Source organism: Ammospiza nelsoni, chromosome 1 (genome assembly GCF_027579445.1).
Source record: "Ammospiza nelsoni isolate bAmmNel1 chromosome 1, bAmmNel1.pri, whole genome shotgun sequence".
Lineage (NCBI taxonomy): Eukaryota > Metazoa > Chordata > Aves > Passeriformes > Passerellidae > Ammospiza > Ammospiza nelsoni.
This window is the reverse complement of record NC_080633.1, coordinates 121,743,625-121,766,031: the sequence shown is the minus strand read 5'-3', so window position 1 is coordinate 121,766,031 and position 22,407 is coordinate 121,743,625. Positions and strand designations below refer to the sequence as shown.

At 39.2% G+C, this 22,407-nt stretch overlaps 1 protein-coding gene across 1 annotated transcript in view; it reads right to left on the bottom strand.

Annotated features, from left to right (window-relative positions):
* KCNB2 (potassium voltage-gated channel subfamily B member 2) overlaps positions 1-14,432 on the bottom strand; it is a 164,227-nt gene extending 149,795 nt beyond the window's left edge. The window contains exon 1 of the mRNA XM_059477886.1: positions 13,854-14,432. Coding sequence (XP_059333869.1) covers positions 13,854-14,432 — 579 coding nt within the window. The remainder of the gene's footprint in view (positions 1-13,853) is intronic.
* Positions 14,433-22,407: the final 7,975 nt, after the last annotated feature.

The window sequence follows — 22,407 nt, the reverse complement described above, 5'->3', positions numbered from 1 at the left end:
GGCCCTGCATGCAAGTTAATAACTTTTGCCTCCCAACCAAGAATTACTATGAAAGTAGCACCAAAGGGTGATCCAACAACCAGGCTTCCAGTCCGGGCTAGAGCAGCTGGAATTAATTTAGTAACTTTTGCCCTGCCATTTCAGAATCTGGAGGAAGCTGCCTGTACCCATTATAAACTCTTGCTGTCTGAAGTGTACTGGAAGTGTAGGCAGATTGCAGCATCTCAGAGGAGATATTTAATATTTGCTTACCAAAGCCAAAAGACCAGGATGGAATTAAGAATCAATGACTATGGATAAATATCTAAAGCAAAATCTGGATGCCTTTGAAGACTTTCTTACACTTTTATCTCAGCTCTTAGCATTTATTTTTGGTTTTCCACCCACAAAGTCTTTTTTATTGACTGAAATTAAATATTAATTCACTTTTCAAGCTACACTGTAGAAACCTGATCAAAGGCAAATGGTTACTATAATAAGTACTAGTTAAATTCTATAAGCATAAAGTAATTTATAAATTTTCTTCTAAACTATAGCACTGAACTAAGCATGTCAAAAGGCTCTGGGACCAACTGACATGTACACCATTACACAGACACACCCACAATATATTGGCTAAAATAGCTTATTTTCTATTAAAAGAAATAGAAACAAGGCAGTTGAGTCTCTTAGACTTGTAAGCTTTCAAATCACTGCCAGCATTATTAAATGAGAACATTATTTAATTACGAATGGTATGAGAGGATAAACTCTGCCTGTTCTAAGTCTAAAATATTCTAGACCAAATTTCCACATAAATAAAAGATGTTCCAGGTGAAAGATCTGGATCCAGCTTCCCACTTTGTCAGAAATTTTTTGTGGGACCTTAAAGCACATGCAGTGAACCTCAGGTCCACAATTGTACCACAGGGCTTCCCTACTCTGTCAAACGATTGTAAATCTCAAATCACTTCAATATTACAAGGAACTCAGTAGTAAAACAATGACAGTAGGGACAGATAAGAACACACATCTACTTGTCTGCATTTAATTTGTAAGCAAGGCTCATTAACTTTGCTCCTCACATACAACAAAATGCTCATGCTTTCTTTAATTGATGTCTTTTCACCCCAGAGGTAAGCTTGTGGCACTAAATCTTTACTAGGATTGATTTACACAACAAAAAAGATGAGAATATTCTCAGGCACAGTGTATACCCGTCCCTGGGGTGTCTTGGTTTTGGGCTGGTGTGGTGACATGCTGTTGTGACTGAGCTCAGCACCTTTGCACAGTGATTTTTGCATGCATATGCCCAGGACACACAGAGAAGCTGTCAGTAAACAGGCAGGAACAGCTGTCCCCAGCTTACTTTAAAATTCTGACCTACACAGCTGGAGAAAACACTGCTTTGCTTTCACAGAAGGAATAATCTCACTCACAAGCAGGCTAGTCATCAGACCTCCTCTCTCAGGAGATGGCTGTCACTACTCTGAAGTTCCTTGCTGTGAATTAAGACATGGCAAACTGGAGACCCTTTGCATGGCCACTGCCTATGACTGAAAGGTCTGACAATAAAAACAAAAGTTATTTGAGATAACGTGCTAAGAATTTTTAAAAAGAAAGGAATAATAATGCGATGGATTTTAGGAATAAAAACCCTAATAGGCATTGGGATTTCAATACATATAGATACTTGCTGATTATATTTCTCCTATTCCCTACCCTGTCCTTAGTCTTCTTTTCGGATGATCTTTTCTAGCCTTAGAGAAATTACCTGATGACTTGGATTGCCTATTTATTTTCTTTTTCCTTTGTTTTGCATCCTTACCATACGAAGAAATGCCAGCTGTACAGCTGACATTAGGTCACTTATACAAGGTGCAGTTTAATGATCTAAATTGCTTACTTATTCCAGCTAACATGCATCTTGCTCCTGACACACATTTCCTGCCTTTGGCACATGACAAGCCAGGCAGAGCTCTGACACCCTGCTCTGTCCCCAAGGCAGCCTGTCCCCAAAACAGGCTGCAGCCCAGCTGCCCCAGAGCAAGCCCTTGTGCAGAGCCCCCCACTTGCCCAGGGCTGTTTGCTGGTGAGGCTCCATGCAGCACCAGCTGCAGTGCAGAGCCTGAGCTCTCATCCTCACCAAGCCTGGTGGCCTTGAGGGTTTCCTACGGTCAAAGAACAATATGGACACACACAATACTGTGCAGAAGAACCCGAGTGCACTTGCACAACTGGGACTACAGATCTTGTGTGGAAGGGGAAGGACAGACTGCTTTTGCTGTTCAGACACAACCTGGCTCTGTGTTTTTTATGTTTATTTTGATCTATTATCCTGCTCCCATTTTTTTTTTTAGTAAATGTCCTTTAAAAACTGTGTTTCAAAATAGCACCCTTAAGTCTAGAATCTACCTTAGCTGTGAAAACTTACCAAAAAATGAATGCCAAAGTATTTGACATCATTAAATAAATTTATCAGCATTTTTTATCCACAGAAAAATATATCTTTTTTTTTTTCTTACACGCTAGATCAGTGTTAAATTGGTGCACATCAGTCAATGGTTGGTTGCCCTTCTTCTATAAACACAGAGATCTCAGGTGACTTAGATGAACATCCCTCTGGAGGGGAGGTTTCATTCCAAAGATGTTTTAAAGCAATAGTTATGGTGATATTAAAAAATAAACATAAATAAATATTTTAAAAATGTAAAAATGTTGCAAGATTCTTTTGTTTAGACCTAAAGAAAAAAAGAAAGACTGGCTTGACTTCTGATTGACTCCTTCATGCATTTACAATAGAGAAAAGAAAAATTTAGTTTTGGACCGATGGGAAGGGAAAAAGGGGAAATCCAATTGAAAACCTCTGTTCCTCTTTTGCATTTTACTTATGTCAACTCTAGGCAGGTTCAGCACCATTTCTGTGCCCAGAGGCGCTGTTTGTCTATGGCATAGCACTGAAGAACTGTTCCTCCACCATCATCACATGGCTGGAACAAGGAAGGATTTCCATGTGTGCTCCTGCAGCAAACTGATCTGCCACAAGGATCCATGATGGCACATGTCCAAGCTGCTCCTGCTCTCAGGAACACTCTTGAGTTCCGCCTAGTTCCCAAGGGATAATATTCCTTTTCACACAATTGGAATATGAGAAAACGTTCAGAGCTTTTGAAGGTTTTCTTCCCATCTTCCATTTTAAAAATGGAGGGGGCAAAGGCACCACAGAGCTTGCAGTTGTGCCTCCTGCTCACAGGAACCCAGGTTCTCCTGCTGCTCCCATGCTGGCTTTCAGCTTGGCTGCACAAGGAGGAGACATCTGTGCCTGCCCTGTGCCCTTTCCAGCTGCCTCCTGCCTTCCAGTAAGGCCCTGGGGGAGGATGCCTCCATGAAAGCAAAAAAACCCTCCCAATAACTGCACTCACTTAACCACCTCTGTCACACACAGCCTCCTTCTCAGGAACATGGGCTTAGGTAAGGGCTGGAAATCCTGTTTTTAAATCCAGTTAGAGAGGAAACTTATGCTGGAGTTAGAAATGCTGAAGTTACATTAATATGAATCATTATTGCTGAAATGCTTCAGACATGTTATCAGAGATTCAGTGCAATAATGGATATTTCTAAGATTAGGTTTTTCCTTTCAATTTCATACCCGCCTAAACGAAAAAATTTGTTTTCAATTAACAACAGAAATCAGACTGAGAGGGGACACCTGTGAGTCAGACATAGCAGCTCTCATCATCAAAGCATCTCATCATCATCAAAAGAAATGAATTTGCTTTCAGAAAAGAGGAGTATTTCAGAAGAGCTTATTCTTCGTACAGACATTGCTAACATCAGTTACACAATATTGTAATAAGACTTGTCCCACCATTCTGTGTTGACACGTACTAAGAATGCTTCCCAAAGAGCACATCTAGCCCTCATCTACTCCCTCTGTAATACACTCATCAAGCAAATTATTTTTCAGTCCAAGAGCTCTCATCTCTAGCTACTCTAATTAAAAGACCTCCTCTTCAACTTACTTATTTAATCCAAAACTACACATATACGTATGTAGCAAACTGTGTTGATTCTTCCTAAATTCAACAGACTGAAGAAGCACTGAAAAGCTAAAAGGAATTATTCACCATTTCACTATTACTGGAGCACCTACAGCATTTTGAGTAAGTTTGTTATATGTAGTTTAGAATTAAATCCATGAACACCAACCTCACTATCAAGCAGGAGAATATATCAATCTAAAATGCAGATTACAATAAATTAGTATCAAGTTCACAGAATTATTGACCTGAGTAATGTGTCCATCCTGTTTCAATTCTAAAAAAATGTCATAGAGTTCAGTGAAACAGGACTGGCCTCATCCTATGTACTCTTTTCATATTACACATTTTGCTTTTTGTGCTAAATGCAGGTAGCCATAGCCTAAAGAATTTTGAAGTCAATGTTAGTGTTACAACTGAATTCAGGGGCACTAACCAAATTTTTCTGTGCTATCATCTCACAAAATGAAACTGTATGGACACATGTATAGACCACAGGCCAAGATACTTTTGGAACAGTTTTTTTCAAATAGTATTTAACTCCACAAAAGAATTTATATTAATTTTTTTTAAAAATGACAGATGAAAATACAAAAGCTTTATGAAAGTAACAGAAATGGAAATGAGTTCCCAATTTTTCTCAGAATAAGCCTGTAACACATTTATCAGTCTTCAAAAGAACAGCCTTACCTACTTTATTTTAGCAATACCCATTGTTCTCCAGAAAAACCTCCCCCAAAGTCAAACACACTGGTGGATACTTCAGTAAAACAGAACAGACGGGTCATCCAGGGATCCTTCAGCAAGCAATCCAAAAGGAGGCTATAGTGCTTGGGAAACACTGTGTGAACGTGAGTTTGTAACAACAAAGCTTGATGTCATTTCTGTCTGTCACAGAAATCCAACTGACTGAAGGAGTAGGAAAAACTGAACCATCTCAGGAGTTAGCCAAAAATACCATCCCCAGGAATACATGAAATCACAGCAAGATTAACTGTGCCAAAGCATGCCAGCCAGCAGCAATCCCTTGCAGTGGGGCATTCTGCAAGGGGCCAGTGGTACCTGAAACTGTCACTGCCACTCGCTTGTCCTTGGGACAGCTCTGCCCTGCGCTGGAGCTGTGCTCCTGTACTGGAGCTTTTAGCAATGTCTGACCCTTGTGGTTGCATCAAGAGGGACTAAATGATGGATGATTGAAGACAGTGAACTCTGGCTAACAAATGTGCCCCAGAATCCTGCAGTGAGACTCATTGCTGCCTTGGAAAGGAAAGCTCCCCCTTTATGAGCTTTTTTGTGAAGAACAGCTCTTTTTGGACTTTTCATTCTTATCTTTTAGAGACGAGGACAGAATAGCTTAGAAAACCCCAGAAGATTTTTCATTAGTTTGGGGAAGCACCAGTTTTTAGGCAGAAGCTTAGCGGAGCAAAACATCATTTCCACAAGTAGCAGGCATAAAAGTTTCTCAGTGAGGAATGAGCTTGAGCATCAGAGGTCAGGTAAGACTAAACTCAGGAGTTCACCTTTTCATTCAGATAAAAGCTTCCTCAGATTGCAGGTTTGCATCCCATGGCTCCTGTCTTTCCCTGCATTTTAGAAGAAATCCTGTATGAATATTTATTACAAGTAGCTACATGATGATCTGAAAATTCAGCAAATATGATTCAGGCAGTTTGTAGGTACTTAAATACTGAAAGAAAACTACTGCTCTGATAGCTTCAGCCATCTCATGTATCTTCTTGATGTGCAATATTGTGAGCAATTTTTTTAAATGGCTCAGCTGTCAGTGTTGTATACACTTATATATAGTGTATGTGTAAGATAAACTCCAATAAATCCAAACATTTATTTTGGAAATAAAGGCTAGTTGGTAATATTTAGAATTAATGCTTACAGTACCAGAGTAAGCATGTTTTTCAAAGATAATTTGCCCCTCCCATGGCTGCTCAAAAACACCAGAAGGGCTGTCTCAGGTATGGTATGTGAGTACAGGTATTGGCTCACCTATAATGCTGCAACACTCATGTGGAAAGGGTACTGCATGTTTATGAAATTACTTAAAATGTAGAACTGTTTTCTGAGTCCCACCCAGTGTAAATCAAATTCACTCATCCCACCTGAAACCCTGGCCTTTTTTCATGCTTTCCCAAAAAGAGAACGACCAAGGCATATTAAGAGCAGACTGTGGAGGCTTCACATAAGGACTGTACTGGGATCCTGTTTTAATCTCCAAATCATTTTGAAACAGCTGTGCCAGCGCCACTTGCTTGTTTTCAATATTCCCTCAAAGGACCTGGTTTTCAGTGCTATGTGTCAAATATTCACATATCTTCATCAAATAGAAAACTCATGAGTCTGCCATATGTCATGCTAAATACCATGGGTTTTTTTTCTGAAATAAATAACATGCAACAGTCTGTTTGGCTTCCCAGTCACTTGGGAGCAACTTTTTGTTGTTCTGCATCTTGCAACAAAATCGGAGAGCCAAACAAAGGCCAGTTTGCAGGGGATCATATGGATTTGTTTTGCCTCTCAGCTCTGCAAAAGCCAGACAGAGCCTGTTTATCCAGACAATAAGATGCAGCCCTTTGTGTCCCATGGATTTTGCCTGGATAATGTTTCATCATTTAATTCATTACTGTATCTCCCTGACATCTGATTCCTTCCAAATATCTTACATGAGAGAAGACAATACACTGGCAGCTGCTTATAAAAACATGGAACGGAAATGCAACATTTTTAGGACATATGATCTGCCTCTGGGTGAAGGGAAAGGCAAAACAGCCTGGTCTGCCCCCTCAGGCATTACCCAGCTTAAGTGACAAGTCACAGCTGAAAATCCAGCTCATGAGATGCCTCTGATTTTGTGAGGGGCATGCTGTAATGCCCAAAGCATCACCCTCCTAACCAGAAATACTCCAGGACATATTTTAAAAGATATATACCATTGATGCTACTCTACACTCAATAGATAACAGCATAAAAAAGGGATATGATCAGTGGTAAAAGAAGCTGTTGTTGTAGTTAAATTACTCTCCTAAATTAAATTATGTTAATTTGCTCTCCTAAATTAGGGATGCAAGGTGCTGGGGTAAATTGGAATAAATGCTTTCTATCCATTATGGCAAAGGATAGCTGCTCTCATGCAGATGGTACCTGCTGGTAAATCACTGTAATATCATATATTCCAAATTCTAGTAGGTTTCTCTGTGCAAGAGCTACTGTGTGATTCTGTGAATGGCGTCACAAGTGCAGGCATATTCTCTTCATTACTGTAAAACTTTGTTTTGCAAAACATTATCAGTTAGACATTACCAAATAAAAAAATGGGTTTCCCCAATTTTTAAAATAATTATTCTTGCCTTTTTCCCCTCCCTTTAACAAGACTCATCATGAATCTCCTTTGATTTTCCTTCATGTATCCATAAAACCAGAGTCAGGGAAGCCCCTTATCACAGCTACAAAAGTACAGCTCTCATCCCTTTGTTCATACAGGGAATGGGGATATTCCCTGGTGCCAGTGCTTGATGCCAGTGATGGACTGTTATAAAATGAGTCACTGCATCTTTGCCCTTGGCACTGCTTCCACAATTTCAGCATCTCTTTTACTGAGAATTAGGTGCCAATAATAAGCAATGGGGTTCAAAGGACATTTTACTCATTCCAATAGCAGTTTTGGGTAAGTTTTTTAATAAGTTTGCACACCACTGATAAAATCTCAGGGCTGAAGGGAACCTGTATGTAACTGAGGTACTGAACACCTCTGAAGCAAGACAGATCAGATGGTAGCTGTATTCCCATGACACCTTAAACTGACCAAAAATGCTGAATCATGGGTTACATGATACTTCATACAAGAACTAAATAGAAGGCAAATAATCTTTTAATGACCAGCTCAGCAGTGAGCATATGTAAGTTCTTCAAACAAAATCAATTAACTACTGTCAGTCTTCTTTGTTCCTTGATATAATATCTATTGAAAAAGCAATAAATTCCCTTATCTTTCAAGACATTAAAACACTTGAGTTATTAAATATGAATGACGAGGATCCAATATAATCTCCTTATCTTACAGTCACATTGACTGACTTTATCGTTTGGCACAAGAAATAACTTCACCTTAAAAGCAAAGGGTGGTAATGAGTCTCCTTGGAAGAAGCAATTGTGAAATGAAGACACCTATTTATTACCAGTGACCATTCTCTGTGCTTTACTGTAACTTATTTTCAGCGGTCAAATTTCTATAAAGTATTGGGAGTGACAATGCAAATTATATTATTCCTGGTAGTCTATTTGAATAAAAGTTTGTGACAGGACTGCTCCCAAAAATAAGTTTAAACCAGAGGTCAGACAGAAGTTCAAGCCACATACCAGCCAGAAAAGAACACTTTTCCCCAATTAATATCCTGCCCTGAGGTATATCATAACATACCAATAAGCTAAGTTTTTCTAAAGTACTTTGAGTGTATATGGTTTACCTTCAACCCAAAAGGAACCAGTAGCATACCATTAATTAGGGTTTACCCCTGAATGAACACTGTGACAATCCAATTTCTGAGGACTTGCAAAGGAAAAATGAAGTGTCCTGTATGACACTCTGCTCTGTTCTGGTCATGCATAGTGACTCTGCTAATTTCCACTCACTCTAAGACCACTTTTAAGCTGCTTTATAAAGAATAGGCATGAGAGTAAGTGTGAATTATACATAAGACTGTGGAAAGTAATAATCAGGCCTCTAATGTAAAATAGGTGTCCTGCTTCTCTTGGCAAGTCACTGTGGCAAGCCCAGCCAAAATGCACTTGTAAATAATGCTAAATAAATATTGGTAGCCTAAATCTCCTCCTGTGCGCTCCTGCTTTTTTTTTCCCCTTTGTTCACAAAAGGGATTAGTTACTCAATACTGCACACAAAGTCTTCACAATTTCCAGTCAGGCTTGGGATAATTATACCTTCTGTAATCCACAATCCACTAGGTTAGCTGATAAATTAGTGTGCTTTTTACAAGGAAGTAATACTCATGTTACAATTTGTAACAGAAACCAAAATAAAAAATCCTCTGAAAACTAACCCAAAGAAAAACAGAAATCAATAAAATAAGGAAAAATCAGCCATGCAGTGAAACAAGCAAAATTAACAGAGAACACTTTCAACCCTATCAGGTTTCAGTTTAAATAAAGCAAACCCCATTCTGCAGAAACACAAAGCCCAATGTTTTCCCCTTCTATGTATGTACATCAACAGGGGTTATGCAAAAATTCAAGGACAGAATGTGACTGAATAATAATTTTTTAAATTACTTTGTACTACCTTTTGTACTTGATCAGTTAGTAGTCACATTGAGTTTGATGCAAATATTCATATGAGAAAAAATAACTTGCATAAGAAAGAAGTGTAGAATCAATCACAATCAATAACATCCTAGTTGTATTCAAAGAGGAAACATGGAATATAAAACACAAATTGGAAAATCTGAGTGATAATTGTTGATAATGTTACTGTAAGGTAATTAAAATATTCTTGTAGATGAAAGGTGATAAGTCACTATCAGATATCTTTAGGCAGACATAGGGTCTTCGTTACTCCTGGATATTCCACTTTTTTCTTGTTTCATTCACTCTATGTTTACAGTAAAACATCTTGACTAGATGTTTAGGATTTAGCCCAAAAGAGCTTCATCAGTATTAAAAACAAGAGAAAATAATCAGGCTGTTGGACCCACTAAGCAAGAATGAAAGGAAGAGCTTGTGCATTAACACTTTGAAAGACATATCAAATGTATGGATTCATTTGATTCACACTCATTCCAAAGTAAGGCTCCTTTGATTTTGGGAGCACTGCACAAAACAATGTACCTCAGACACAGCTGACATTGGCTCACATAGGTGCTCTCCTAAAATGCCAGTTCCACAAGGTGCTGACCATAAACACTGATGCAATCCAGCTGCACTAAGTTCACATCTGGATGAAGTCAGTGCTCATTCTGGAATCTGTTGAGGAGTTTTACACTACTGACAGGTTGGTCAGAGCTGCTGCTGCACTAAGGAGACTGTTATAGGTCCAGCAGCTGCAAATAAAAGACTAAATGATGGCTGATAGCATAAGTAAAATATTTTTTTTAAAGGACAGTTTTCACAAACTACTGGTTACGCAATAAGTATAAATAAATGCCTGGTCTAAAATTCAGATGTTATTCTGGACCTAAGAATGCCAGACATACAAAACTCTGTGGTTTGGGGACCAGGCTTTGCGACTTCTCTGGGATGTAAAATATGCAAAATTCCTGTCCTTCATAAATTCCAGCACTGCTTCTCATTCCATAGCACTGTACATGTCTGAAATGGCTGGACTTCTGCACATCTTTATCTTAATCCTACTTAAAAAGCTTATGAATGAGAGCACTGGAAAATGGAGGCAAATCCTATTTTCCTCAGCTGAAATGTCTACTGAATTCACAACTGTTTACTGAACTCCTGGGATGAGGACAAAGCAAGAATAGCTGTGCCTCTAATATGGTAATTAGTGACTGAGATGAGGTGCACATATGCATTTACTAAATAGAAAAAAATCAAAAAGTTGTGTCTGTACTGTGCTACAGTACTTGACCTATAATATTCTCTTTTTTACTAGCTAAACATAGTCTTAATTTCTTGCCACACATTGTTCTTGCTTTCTCCTATTTATTGTGGCATGCCCTGTAAAATACATGCTGCTCATTCACTGTCACCTTGCTCTGTCTCACCTTGCTGTAAGTGAAGGCAGTGGCAAACCTTCACTGACCTCGAAAGGAGCAGGATTTGTCCTGAGATGCCTAATCCAAAGCAGGACTCCCTCTTAATTCAGTAAGCTTTGGATCAGACCTAGAAGGGTTCTTAGCAGAATCAAGAAGTGGCAAGACACAGTCACATATCAAAACCACATCCGAGTATTTATCTCACATTTCTAATCTTTGATGTGAAAGGGATTAAAAAGCAAGCTGTTCCTGTCAACTGCTTGGATGCCACACAGGATTTAAATGACTGAACAAGAACCTATAGGATATTTATGCACATTCATATGGTTTAATTTCTTCAAAAGGCAGTTAATATTTGAATTTGAGGCTTATGGTAGTATTTCCTCACTTGCTTCCCAACTTGCTACTGTCAAAATCCCACCATCCTTTCTATTCCTACAGAGTAAATAAGATGTTTGTGCCTCTTGTCTCAGGACAAACTAGAAACTTATTTGACCAAACACAAAAATGAAAAATCTAAAAGAGATGTTATCGAAACACTTCAGACAAAATCTTGCCAGTGATCCTAAAGCAGTCTGTTTCAAAATGCTTTCAACTGATTCCACCATATCTTGTTTTATTTTACTAAGGTAAAATGTGTTGTGATGGACTTTGCTCTCCTTTATGTCATTCAGCCAAGTTTCTATAGCTGTCTGAGCTGCCATGGGCATATCTGACAATGATTTTGGTTCATATATGTATTTACAGACTGAAGGTGACTAGATAGAGAAACTGACTGCATGAATTATGGTGACTTCTAGCTACCAGAACCACAGAAACCACATCAAATGGCATTAACTTAGACAAGAGGCAATTGAAATAATGAAAATCATTACATGTGTACAAGTGCAATGTGAAACTCCCCGTAGCAAGAAAGATCTATAACATTGAATCAAATTAGAGCATGAGGGGAAAAGGAAATAAAAAGTTAAAAAATAATTATTTAGACATCTGGGGAAATTGAAGAAACAGCCACATCTATCTGCAAAATCTGAGGAGAAATCTGCTCGGAGTGACCAAAGGGGGATTTTCTTAAAAGCTGAGGGTCAGCCTAACTTCTTTTAGCAAATGCATGATGGGGCACTGTGTAAGTCATAAGAACAGTTGATGAATGGCAGGCACTCATGCAAGTTTAACCATCCTATATTTCTGCATTTATTCAACATGCAAATGAATGAAAACAAGTCACAGGCAAAGAATGTAAAAATCAGTATATTACTTTTGTTTTATTCATCTGCTTCATCTTGCTGTGTAGACTCCCACCCAGTCTTAGGAAAACACCAATTAAGCATATGTCTCAAGCCTTAGAGACAACTGCCTTGGTTATATGAAAGAGGAAACATTTCACACACAGATCTGCCTGCTGGATGTCTCTGGGGCGCTGTCCGTGGCCGGGTGATCCCGCAGGTCGCGCGCAGCGTGTTCAGCAGCGTGGCTCAGACAGGATTTCCTCCTGCCCGCATCCAGGAGGAGACGTCCCTCATGGAACACACTGGTGACATTCAAGGTGTGCAGGACTGAGAAGCTGGCCCTGAGCCCTGCAGGCAGTGCAGGAGCTGTGTCACAGAACTGCTGGCGGGGGCTGATGGATGTTAGCTTGCACCAGGGGATCACGGTGCGTAACACGGCCTCCCCGAACCCTGTTTGGCAAAACTTACACCCATCTGCTTCCCCTCTGCTCTTTCTCCTGGAGAGGAACATATGGCCCAGAATATGTATCTTGGAAGCAGAAAATGTATTCATGTAGTTTTCTAAAATATTCTGAATAAATTTATTCACGTAGTTTTCTAAAATATTCTGAATACATTCATTTTTCTCCTATAAGCTTTTATTCCACTTATGAACCTTAAATTCTGCCACAAGATTTTTTTTAATAAAGTAAGTTCCTTGCTTAAAAAGTTAGGCAGCTCACAAGAAAAATGAAAATTAAAAAAAAATGTGTATTGTACCTGAATAATCAGAGTTACTATTGCAAGAAAAATCTTTGCCAGAATTCTCATTTTTTTGTCAATTGCAGCATTCTATTTTAATACTTACCTTGGTCCCAGAGCATTGCACCCAATAACAAACAACAACAGAAGAAAATAAAGCCACAGTTAAGCTTAACATGAACATCTAAACATCAAACATTTTAGAGTCATTCAAACTGGAGCTGAGCTTCCAAAATTTACCTCACATTAATTAGTGCATCACACCACAAACAGAATCACTAAGTTCCTCAAGATGGAAGAAAATCTTTCTTTTAAATACCAGTACCAATATCTGTGTGTGCTGTCCCATTTCCACAACCAGGGTAAACTTTTCCGTTGTATCAGTGAAACTTCAGCCAACTTCCCTGTTTGGAGACAGCAGAACTGGACCCAGGATTCACCCGAATTTGTTCTCACTTCTGACTAAATATATATAAACTTTACACATCTATATTTGTGTGTGTATACATGTATAGAACACATACTTGTTTATATACATATACCTGCATACACATAAATATGCATGCATATATATATATATTATTATTTTAGTATTTTTTTACAAAACACTCTAATTCTTGATTGCAGAAATGGAGTATAAGAGAAAACATGCCATAATAAAACCATGCCAGACCAGATGATGATTCTTTGATAGCTTATCCAGCACAACCCACCAAACACTGACACAGCACATATGCAGTGCCTGGAATGGGACAAGCAACACTGAAACGGATGTTTGTCATAACCAAATACTTTTCTAACAAATAAGTAGATAATGTACTCTGTCTGCATTTCATTGAAGTGTTTCATATGGAGTCTATTAAGAATCACACAGATGTTTCTCATCACATGCAGCAAAAGCAAAGTACAGTACAGTACAGTAGTTGCCTAAAAACAACTGAACTCAACAGGGCTCCTTCTGCTGATTTCAGTGGGTTTAGGAAAGATTTGGGTGTTTTCACTACATGATATGTAGATTTTTAGATTCTTCTTTTCTCTAAACATTTTAACAGATGTTGTTGATTCCTACAAGTCAAATGCATGGGTCATGAAGCCATTTTCTACTATCTTTGTATTAAGCCTATTGTTTATCCTACCTTTGCTGCAACAGATGAGTTGGGTTTCTCAAGCAAGTCCCAAAGCTTCTTCCTTTTCTCTGGGCAGCAGGTATTATCAAACTCTTCCCCTTCTCTCTCTCTCAATGTCTCTGCCTCCCTCCTCAGTTCCTCATTCATTTGCTCTTTCTTTTGATGGTATCTTGCCTGACAGCAAGATTCTAAATATATTTCATCAATCCCCCAGTAATCAAGCTCCTGGCCAAAAGAGAGAGCACACATTTCTTCCATCATATGTAGTTTCCCTGTCCTGTAGAAATTCAAAATGGAAGTGAAAGCCCCTGGGTGTCGATCAAAAAAATACTCATTTTCATTCAGATTATAGTCATCACATACTTCTAGCAGAGATTCATGGGTATTGCAGTCTCTGAGCTTTCCCAATCGTGTCCTTGGAAGTCTGTCCAAAGTCCTCCACAGCACTTCATGGTTGAGTCCACCAACATTTATTTTAACTCTCCGCGAGCAGGCTTTGCTCCTGATGATCTCCACTGGCTCCGGAGGCAGAGAAAGGGTGGACCTTGAAGACTTTTTGGTGATCCCTGGTGGAGCTTTCTCAGCCATTCTGAAAAAGATGAAGTTGTAACACCAGAGTCTGTAGGAAAATGAGCTTGGGGACTAGGAATATTTGGGCAGAATCCTCTTCAGACAGACACCTCCATTCCTGAAGCTAAAAAAGACAAAAAATTAAAATATTGCCAGGTACAATGCATCCCCCAATCTCTCCCCCTCTCTTTCAATACTTTCATATGCAGATGAAAATTTAATGATTTTAATTTGACCCTCTTTATAGTGATACTCTTTGCGGTAATATCCAGAAGCACTGGAACAGCTGGAACAGCTAAAAGCACTATGCTTAAGCAAAGGAAAAACTCACTGGAATTCCTGTATTTGTGAAAATCAACTGCTACAATTTGTAAAAATGACTTGGATTTTTTTCTCTTTTTTTTTTTAAGAATCAGTTTCTGATGCAGCTGTGTTAGCTTAATCTGACTACTTATCTTTCAGTGTGTGAGGTGTGCAAGGGGAAAGATTATAGGAATATCTATAAGTAAAGACACAGGCTAGTCTACTTTTTATTGAAAAAATTCAAATTTGGGAGACTGAAACAGAATAAAACAATCACAGTATATCAAAATCTCCACACCAAGCTGCTTCCCTCCTTGTTCCAAATCAATCTGTATTATTTCATGGGTAAATGTTATTTACCAAACAATTCAAATGCCATCCTGAGAAGTCGTATTTTTTACCACCACACAGCACTTTTTTCTTTACAAATGAGTGAGAAGAATCCTAAGTCTTTTGTGGCCAACTGACCAGTAGTACATGCTATACAGGCAAGGGCTGTGCATACAGTTCTCTGGATCCTCTGCAAGGCTCTTCCCTGCCCCACTGTTCACCTGTTACATTGCTGCAGACACGACTGCATGACAGCAATCAGTGACCTCAGTTTCAATAATCCACAAGTGCATCCTCACTCACTGTGCCCAGTGCTTCAGAGAACTCTGAGGTGCAGCTGCTTGTCACTAAATGTAGAATACCAGAATCAATCAGGAAGGAAACGCACCCACCAGCCCTACTGCTGCCAGCTGTCAGACACAGTGCTTAAATATTCACCTAGCAGTAGTATCATGGCCAAAGAATGCTTAGACAAGGCTTCTGTTTCAAACTTGGAAAGTCCTCAGTAATTCCCAGAATTGACATCTCCTCCTCCTGTTCTCAGCAAATCAACAATTCAACAGTCTGGTGGGTTGTTTTTGTTTTTGTTTTTGTTTTTATTTGCGTGTTTTGTTTTGCTTGAAGTGAAATAAGTCTAGCAAATAAAAGAATTTGAAGTGTACAAGAATTTGATCGTCTTTGCAGAGTAAAGCATGAAAGTTGTGCTGGGAGGGATTTCTGCTTATAAATACAGCAGGAGTGAACACCTGGGAGGGGTTTGAACTGTTTGTACTGAAGTACCAGTTGGCACAAGAACAAATAGGTACAAACTCATCATGAGAAAAGGCAGAAATTTGAAAGAGAATTAGAAGGTCACACAGACCAGATCCACACCAGAGCAGTGAGGATTTAGAATAACCCTTTACTAGAAGTATCAGGAAAAACAAAGAATAATTCCAGTGTGTCCTCTGACATGCCCATGATGGTATTGACTATGTTGCTGGTATAAAATCAAAATTGCTAAACTTCATTATAGCTAAACTTTAAAAGTTCCTCCACCAATAGATAAAATAAGACGCAGTCAACTACAGCCCAGGTATGACTGTCATTTCCAAAAACGTCAGAAAAGAGGAAAATTACTTATGAGGAAAATACTTACATCTAAAGATTTACTTCTTTGTTTTGTTTTGTGCATAATCACAAAATTGCTAAACCATGGCAACATCCCAGAACACCACAATTTTAGTTCCAATTTCACTGTCAAGCTGAACTTCAAAACTCTAAGGGTCCAAATATTCTGCCAAATATCTTCCCATTCAGCCTCCAGCACTGCATTGTGAAGATCCCTCCTCATCTCCCAGTGAAACCCAGAGCACTTGTGTGCCTAATTACATAAGGGTTTAAGACTGTAACATTTACCTTCATTGAGAAAAATGGTTATCTGATAACTTCACTTTCAAAGACAAATATCCTATTAAAATCGAAGCCCTGGCATCAGTAGGTTTGCATAATATATATCCCTTTCTTTTGTGTGTGTTTTGGTTTTTTCCCTCTTGAACTTAGGCTGATTTTTCCCTCTGGTTTTACCCTCCTCCTCATTGCCTTATGTGCAGGGGGATGATGGTGATGGTGAGGCTTCTGAGAAGTGAGGGACTTCAATCCTTGCAAGATATCCTCACTTAAGCATTTCCTAGTGATCTGTGATGCATTTATCAGTCTTCTGACATACAGACAGCTACATAAAGAGTAAACAGTTATGAGAGGATATTTCTCTACACAGGAAATATTTGCAAACTCTATTTAAAAAAAAATCCTTTTAGATTTCAATGCACAATGATATTTCTCCTTTAACGGTTATCTTACTTAAGAAAACATAAGAATTTAAGAAATTCATAAAGAGGTTTTGTTATTCTTCATGAAATCAATCAAGTCTTCAGGCATTTCCTAGAGAGGTTCAGTAGTTTATTCACTATTGTATCTCAGGGATTTATTTTTCTGTTTTTAAAATGAAAATGTGTATCCTAATATTAGCAATATCAAGTAACAATACAACAGAGATCAAGCATCTCATCTGATTAATCTTAAGTTAACCATATCCTTATTTATTTTTTCTGATTGCAAAAACAAAGGATTAACAAGACTATGCATTGTTTTAACTTTTCTGCAGTGTAGTTACCAGGCATATTTTTTAAACAATGCAAATACTCTAGTGTCACCATGACTGGTCTAAAGCTCATAAAACATTTTTTGATTTTTCAGTAGAATTATTGGTTGCATTTTTGTACTTGAGGAAATGTGGCTTTTCTAAAAAACTTTCAAAATCCTGGTGGTCATACTGAAGTCAGCAGTGAAACATTAAGTTTAGTGTTGAGAATGTGCTATGTACATATGCATGTACCAAGGGATGAACCACCATTCAAAAAATGAAGCATTCTGAAAAGATTAAAAAAGCACATTGTCCCAAGTGAAGAATCTTGAACCATGAGGCTGATTTTATGCCTTTTTTACAGAGCTCATCACTGAAATATGCACTGAAGAAGGAGGATGTATAACTTAAAAGTAAATAAATTAATTATTTTAGTTTCCTTCATAAGAGCTTTTCTTCCCACCTTCTTTCATTCTTCATACCTTCTTTAGTTCTCTGATGATAATTTTTTAAAAATTTCTTCCTGAGCAGCTTTTCCCCAAACCTTGGCTAAAAAGTCTGGTTTTAACTGTGCGCTTAACAACAACACAATCAACAGCCTCTACTTTCACAGTCATAGAGTCCCTTTACCATCTTCACAGCCCTCCTCTGGGCACTCTGCAATAGCTTTACATTATTATATTGTGGCACCCAAAACCGCCCCCAGCACTCGAGGTGAGGCTGCCCCAGAGCAGAGCAGAGCAGGACAATCCCCTCCCTTGCCCATCTGGCCATGCTGTCCCTGATGCCCCCAGGGCACGCGTGGCTCTCCTGGCTGCCAGGGCACTGCTGGCTCACATTCAACTTGCCAACAGCCAGGACCACCAGATTCTCTTTCCACAGCATTGCTCTCCAGCCTCTCATTCCCCAGTCTGCACATCCATCCAGGGTTGCCCCATCCAGGTGCAGAATCTGAACATTAGTCCTTCTTACACTTCATGTGGTTGGTGATTGCTCATCTCTCCAATTTATCCAGGTCTCTCTGCAGGGCCTCCCTGCCTTCAAGGGAGTCGACAGCTCCTCCCAGTTTAGTATTCTCAGCGAACTGAATATCCCTTCCAGTCCTACATCCAGGTAATTTATGAAGATGTTGAGGAGCACAGGGCTGAGAATGGAGCCCTGCAGAACCCCACCAGTGACAGGTCAGTCTGATGTCACCCATTTACTGTAACCCTTTGTGCCTGACTCATGAGCCAGCTGCTCACACCCATCCCATGATGGGCTTATCCAGATGTGGCCTGGACATCTTATCCAGAAGGATCCTGTGAGAGATGGTACCAAAAGCCTTACTGAAATCCAAAAAAGATTACACCCACTGCCTCCCCCCATCAACTAAGTGGGTCACCTTGTCGAAAAAGGAAATTGCCCTTATGTTACCGTGTAACATTTCTAACTTGACAAGGCACATAATCAATTTAATACAAAATCACCAGATCTTTCATTATAACAAAATTTTACAAGTGAGGTTACCTTTACAATTTATTAAATTATGTTTCTGGATTTCAGCTACTGTAACTAACTCAGAAGATTTTTTTTTCATAAGAAGACTTAAAATACTTTCCAGCTTGGCTCATTGCCTTAACCTTCAGGCTGTGTGCAATTCCACCACACACTTTGTCCACCATGGGCTAGTAATAAGTGTAACTATCACTTGGGAGGCAGGCAAAGCCAGCCTGGTGATAGAAGAAGCCAGCAGGTCTGAAGAGTCTAAGATCAATGTGCTGGATTTCTTCATGTGCAAAAATGCTCATCAAAATCAAGGAAGATCTGGGGAAACAATTGTTGCTTTTACTAGTTTAGCTGTTAAAACTGACTAAAGGCTTAAGAATTTCAGGCTGTATTCAATGCAGGTATGTAACACTTTCTGGGAAAATTAGCTTTGGGTTTTGTAGTTGTAATGCCAGGGGAAATTCTGAGCAGACATTAGGAAGAATTGGTAGAGAAAAAGACAAATTCTACCCCCATATATAAGAGCAAATCTAGATAAACCCTGCATTCTTCCTGTGCAATAATAAAATTACTTTGTAGCAAAATACCTGTAATATTACATAAAACTCTTCAAATCAAAGTCAATTCTTTGCATTAAATAAAAAATGAAAACTTCAAAGAGTACAACTCGAGAAGCTAGGGAAAACCAGAAGGAAGGTTAAGTGCCCTCCCCCGCACCACAGACATGCAGCTTTTAATGGTGTGACTCTCGCATCAATCCCTTCCTCTTTACATGAACGGGCAATTATTTACCATTTCTTTTCATCTTTCTCATTCAGTATTTGGCCTCTGATGTTATTCAGCTTTTCCTGCTGCAAGGCCTGCATTACACACAAAGTGCTGAATTCCCCTCAGGGAGCTCTCCCTGTCCTACCCAAGCACTTCCAGGGTATCCCAGTCTCCCCTTCAGTAGGAGGCCATTACTACCATTGCTTTGTAATGTAGAAATGAAGGTCATACATGCCTGAGGTACCCAACAATTTTGGCTGCTCAGATTGAGATAGCTGCTTTTTACAGAGTCCCTAGCATTTTCAGCCCTTTTGATGGGCAAGCCTGACCAGATTAAACCCTCAGGCTGAGGAACCCAGTTATCTGTGCTGTCACGTTGCCCGAGCAGCGCCTGCCATGGCACAGTTAGGACTCTCCCAAGTCATTTGCAAGGATGGCTGGAGAGCTCACATGCTTCGAGGCCTGCTCCTAGTAAGTGGTTTGTTCCCAGCCACCCGCCTTGGAGTGCAGGGCAGTGTAACTGCACACAGAGAGGTTGCTGTGCCGAGCAGTGCCAGCCCCTTCCACGGACTCCATGTGCGAGACCTCTCCTCCAAAAGGGTTCACATCCCAGCCACTCTTGCATGCCTTAGTCATAAACATCTCTCCCAATCTTTGTCACACAAATTTTGCCAAAGAAGATGGAGAAGTTACAGTACATAAGCACGCTTCACTGCTGGAGCATGTCCTGCATTTAAAGCAGAGAGGAAAAATATGCAGTACCTAAGAAGAGGTTGTATCATAAGAACCCCAGTAAAAGTGAACAATTTTGCTTTCTTCTGACTTTTAAGGGACAAACTTCTATCATTTTTGATTCTTCAAATTATCATTTGAAGATGTCTTTTTGTTAGAATTTGTCAAATTGCTTTCAAGAAAAGATTTGATTAATTAATTTCCTTGCTTTGAAAACAAATGGAAGAGTTTTTCACAATCTGCTGGAAGTGTTTCCAACATTTTAAAACAAAATCTGGTTCTAGATGTACTGATATTTAACTATCTTTTTAAAAGTTCAAGAAAGCTCTGGATTAAAAAGAAGACATCGCGAAATTATTAAACATTAAAGAAATTATTAAATTAGTTATTCCATTCAAAGTATTTATTTTCAAGTCCAAAGAGTCTAAGATGAATGTGGTGGATTTCTTCACATGCAGAAACGCTCACCGAAATCAAGAAAGATCTCAGGAAACAACTGTTGCACTTACTAGTTTAGCTATTAAAATTGACTTAAGGCTTAAGAATTTCAGGCTGCATTTAATGCAGGTATGTAACACTTTCTGGGGAAAATTGCTTCAGGTTCTGTAGGTGTAATGTCAGGGGAAATTCAGACTAGACAATAGGAAAAATTTCTTCACCCAGAGGATGGTTGGGCACTGGAACAGACTCCCCAGGGAAGGGGTCATGACACCAAGCCTTTCAGAGTTCAAGGAGCATCTGGTCAATGTTTTTAGTCATATGGTTTAGTTTTTAGTTTTAGATAATCCTGTGAGGAGCAGGGAGTTGAACTCAAAGATCCTTATGATCCCTTCTAGCTGGAGAACTGGAGGTACTCTGTGATTTAAAAAAAAACTTTAGAAAGCCTGTGCTCACCTCAGCATCTGATTCTTAAAGCCTACAAATGAGATCCAGCAAGTTAGCCAAGAAAAGATGAAAGAAGTTGGTTGTGACAAACCAATATATTTTTACTGAGCAAACACATTTTTGCTAACTTATTTGTTTGTATGATTCTTCTTTCAGTGTCTGTTTTGCTGTAATCTCTCTGCTGCCACATCTTAGCTCTCAAATGTCTGCTCTTTGTTTCAAAATATAAGGATCTTTAGTTTCTTAATGGTGTGCTGTGGGATCTTTTACTAGAATTTCCCCTTAATTTCAGTTTTTAAAAAGATAGCTGAGGTGATAGCTAAAACTCTGCATAAAAGCATCCTGCTCAAATGAGTTGTTAGTTATTTCCATTTCCCACCTCTAGAGAAGTCACATCTCATACAGTTAAGGATTGGCAAGCTGAACGCAGGAAGTGTCAGGAAACATGTCGAAGAATTCCTGAGCATCCTTTGTATGTCTCAGATTCATATCTATATGCAGGAACACATGCATGTGTGCACAGGAGAGAAGTATTGAGCTTTGGTTATCCAAATTGCTGGTGACAGCTCTTGGCACAAGTCCTCAGGGGCTTCAGTGGGTGACACCACTCAGAGCAACGTGGTCTGAGGGGGCAAAGAAGGACCTTAGCCTGTGTCCCCTGTGACACATCTTCTCTGTGAGCAATGCCTGGCTCTTGACAGACTACAGTCAGGGGCAGAGCTGTTACTGGAGAGCTGAGTCTTTCCATGAACTAAGACAAATCACACCTGTTGCTTTGACTGCTCTGTTAACAGCTATAGAAGGGCTGGTCTATGAAAAGTAAGATTTAAGAGTAAATCCTTGCTTTAAGAGTAAGTCCTGCAAAATCAGCTCTTGGGGCTATGGCTAACTGGTCTGAAATGATGATTATCTCTACTTCATAACAGATCTCACCAGTTATTTATTTCTGGTATGAAAAAATTTAAACTTTGGCTGCACAAAGTCTTGGAGATCTGCAGGAAAAAACTCAAAAAAGATGAGGCCTTTTATAGACCAACTTTTCAGATTGACTAAATCAGTCTGTCTGCTAACTCGCTGTTCTCACCATCTTGAGCACAGAGGTGTCTTTTAGATGGATGAGCTGAACTTCACCAAGGAGCAGCAGACTCTGAGACTCTATATATTCCCTAGGAGCCTTGGATAAGAAAACCCAGACAGAAATAGGTAAGGTGACAAAAGACAGAAAAAGAGGGAAAGTATAAATGATAAAATGTTTTTAAAGTCTTGCAGTCACACAAGCCTGGCAGTTTTGGCTTATCTGAGTTTTCTAATACCCCAGTAGCACTTGTAATCACTTACTGAAGCTCTTATGCAAGGTAAAGC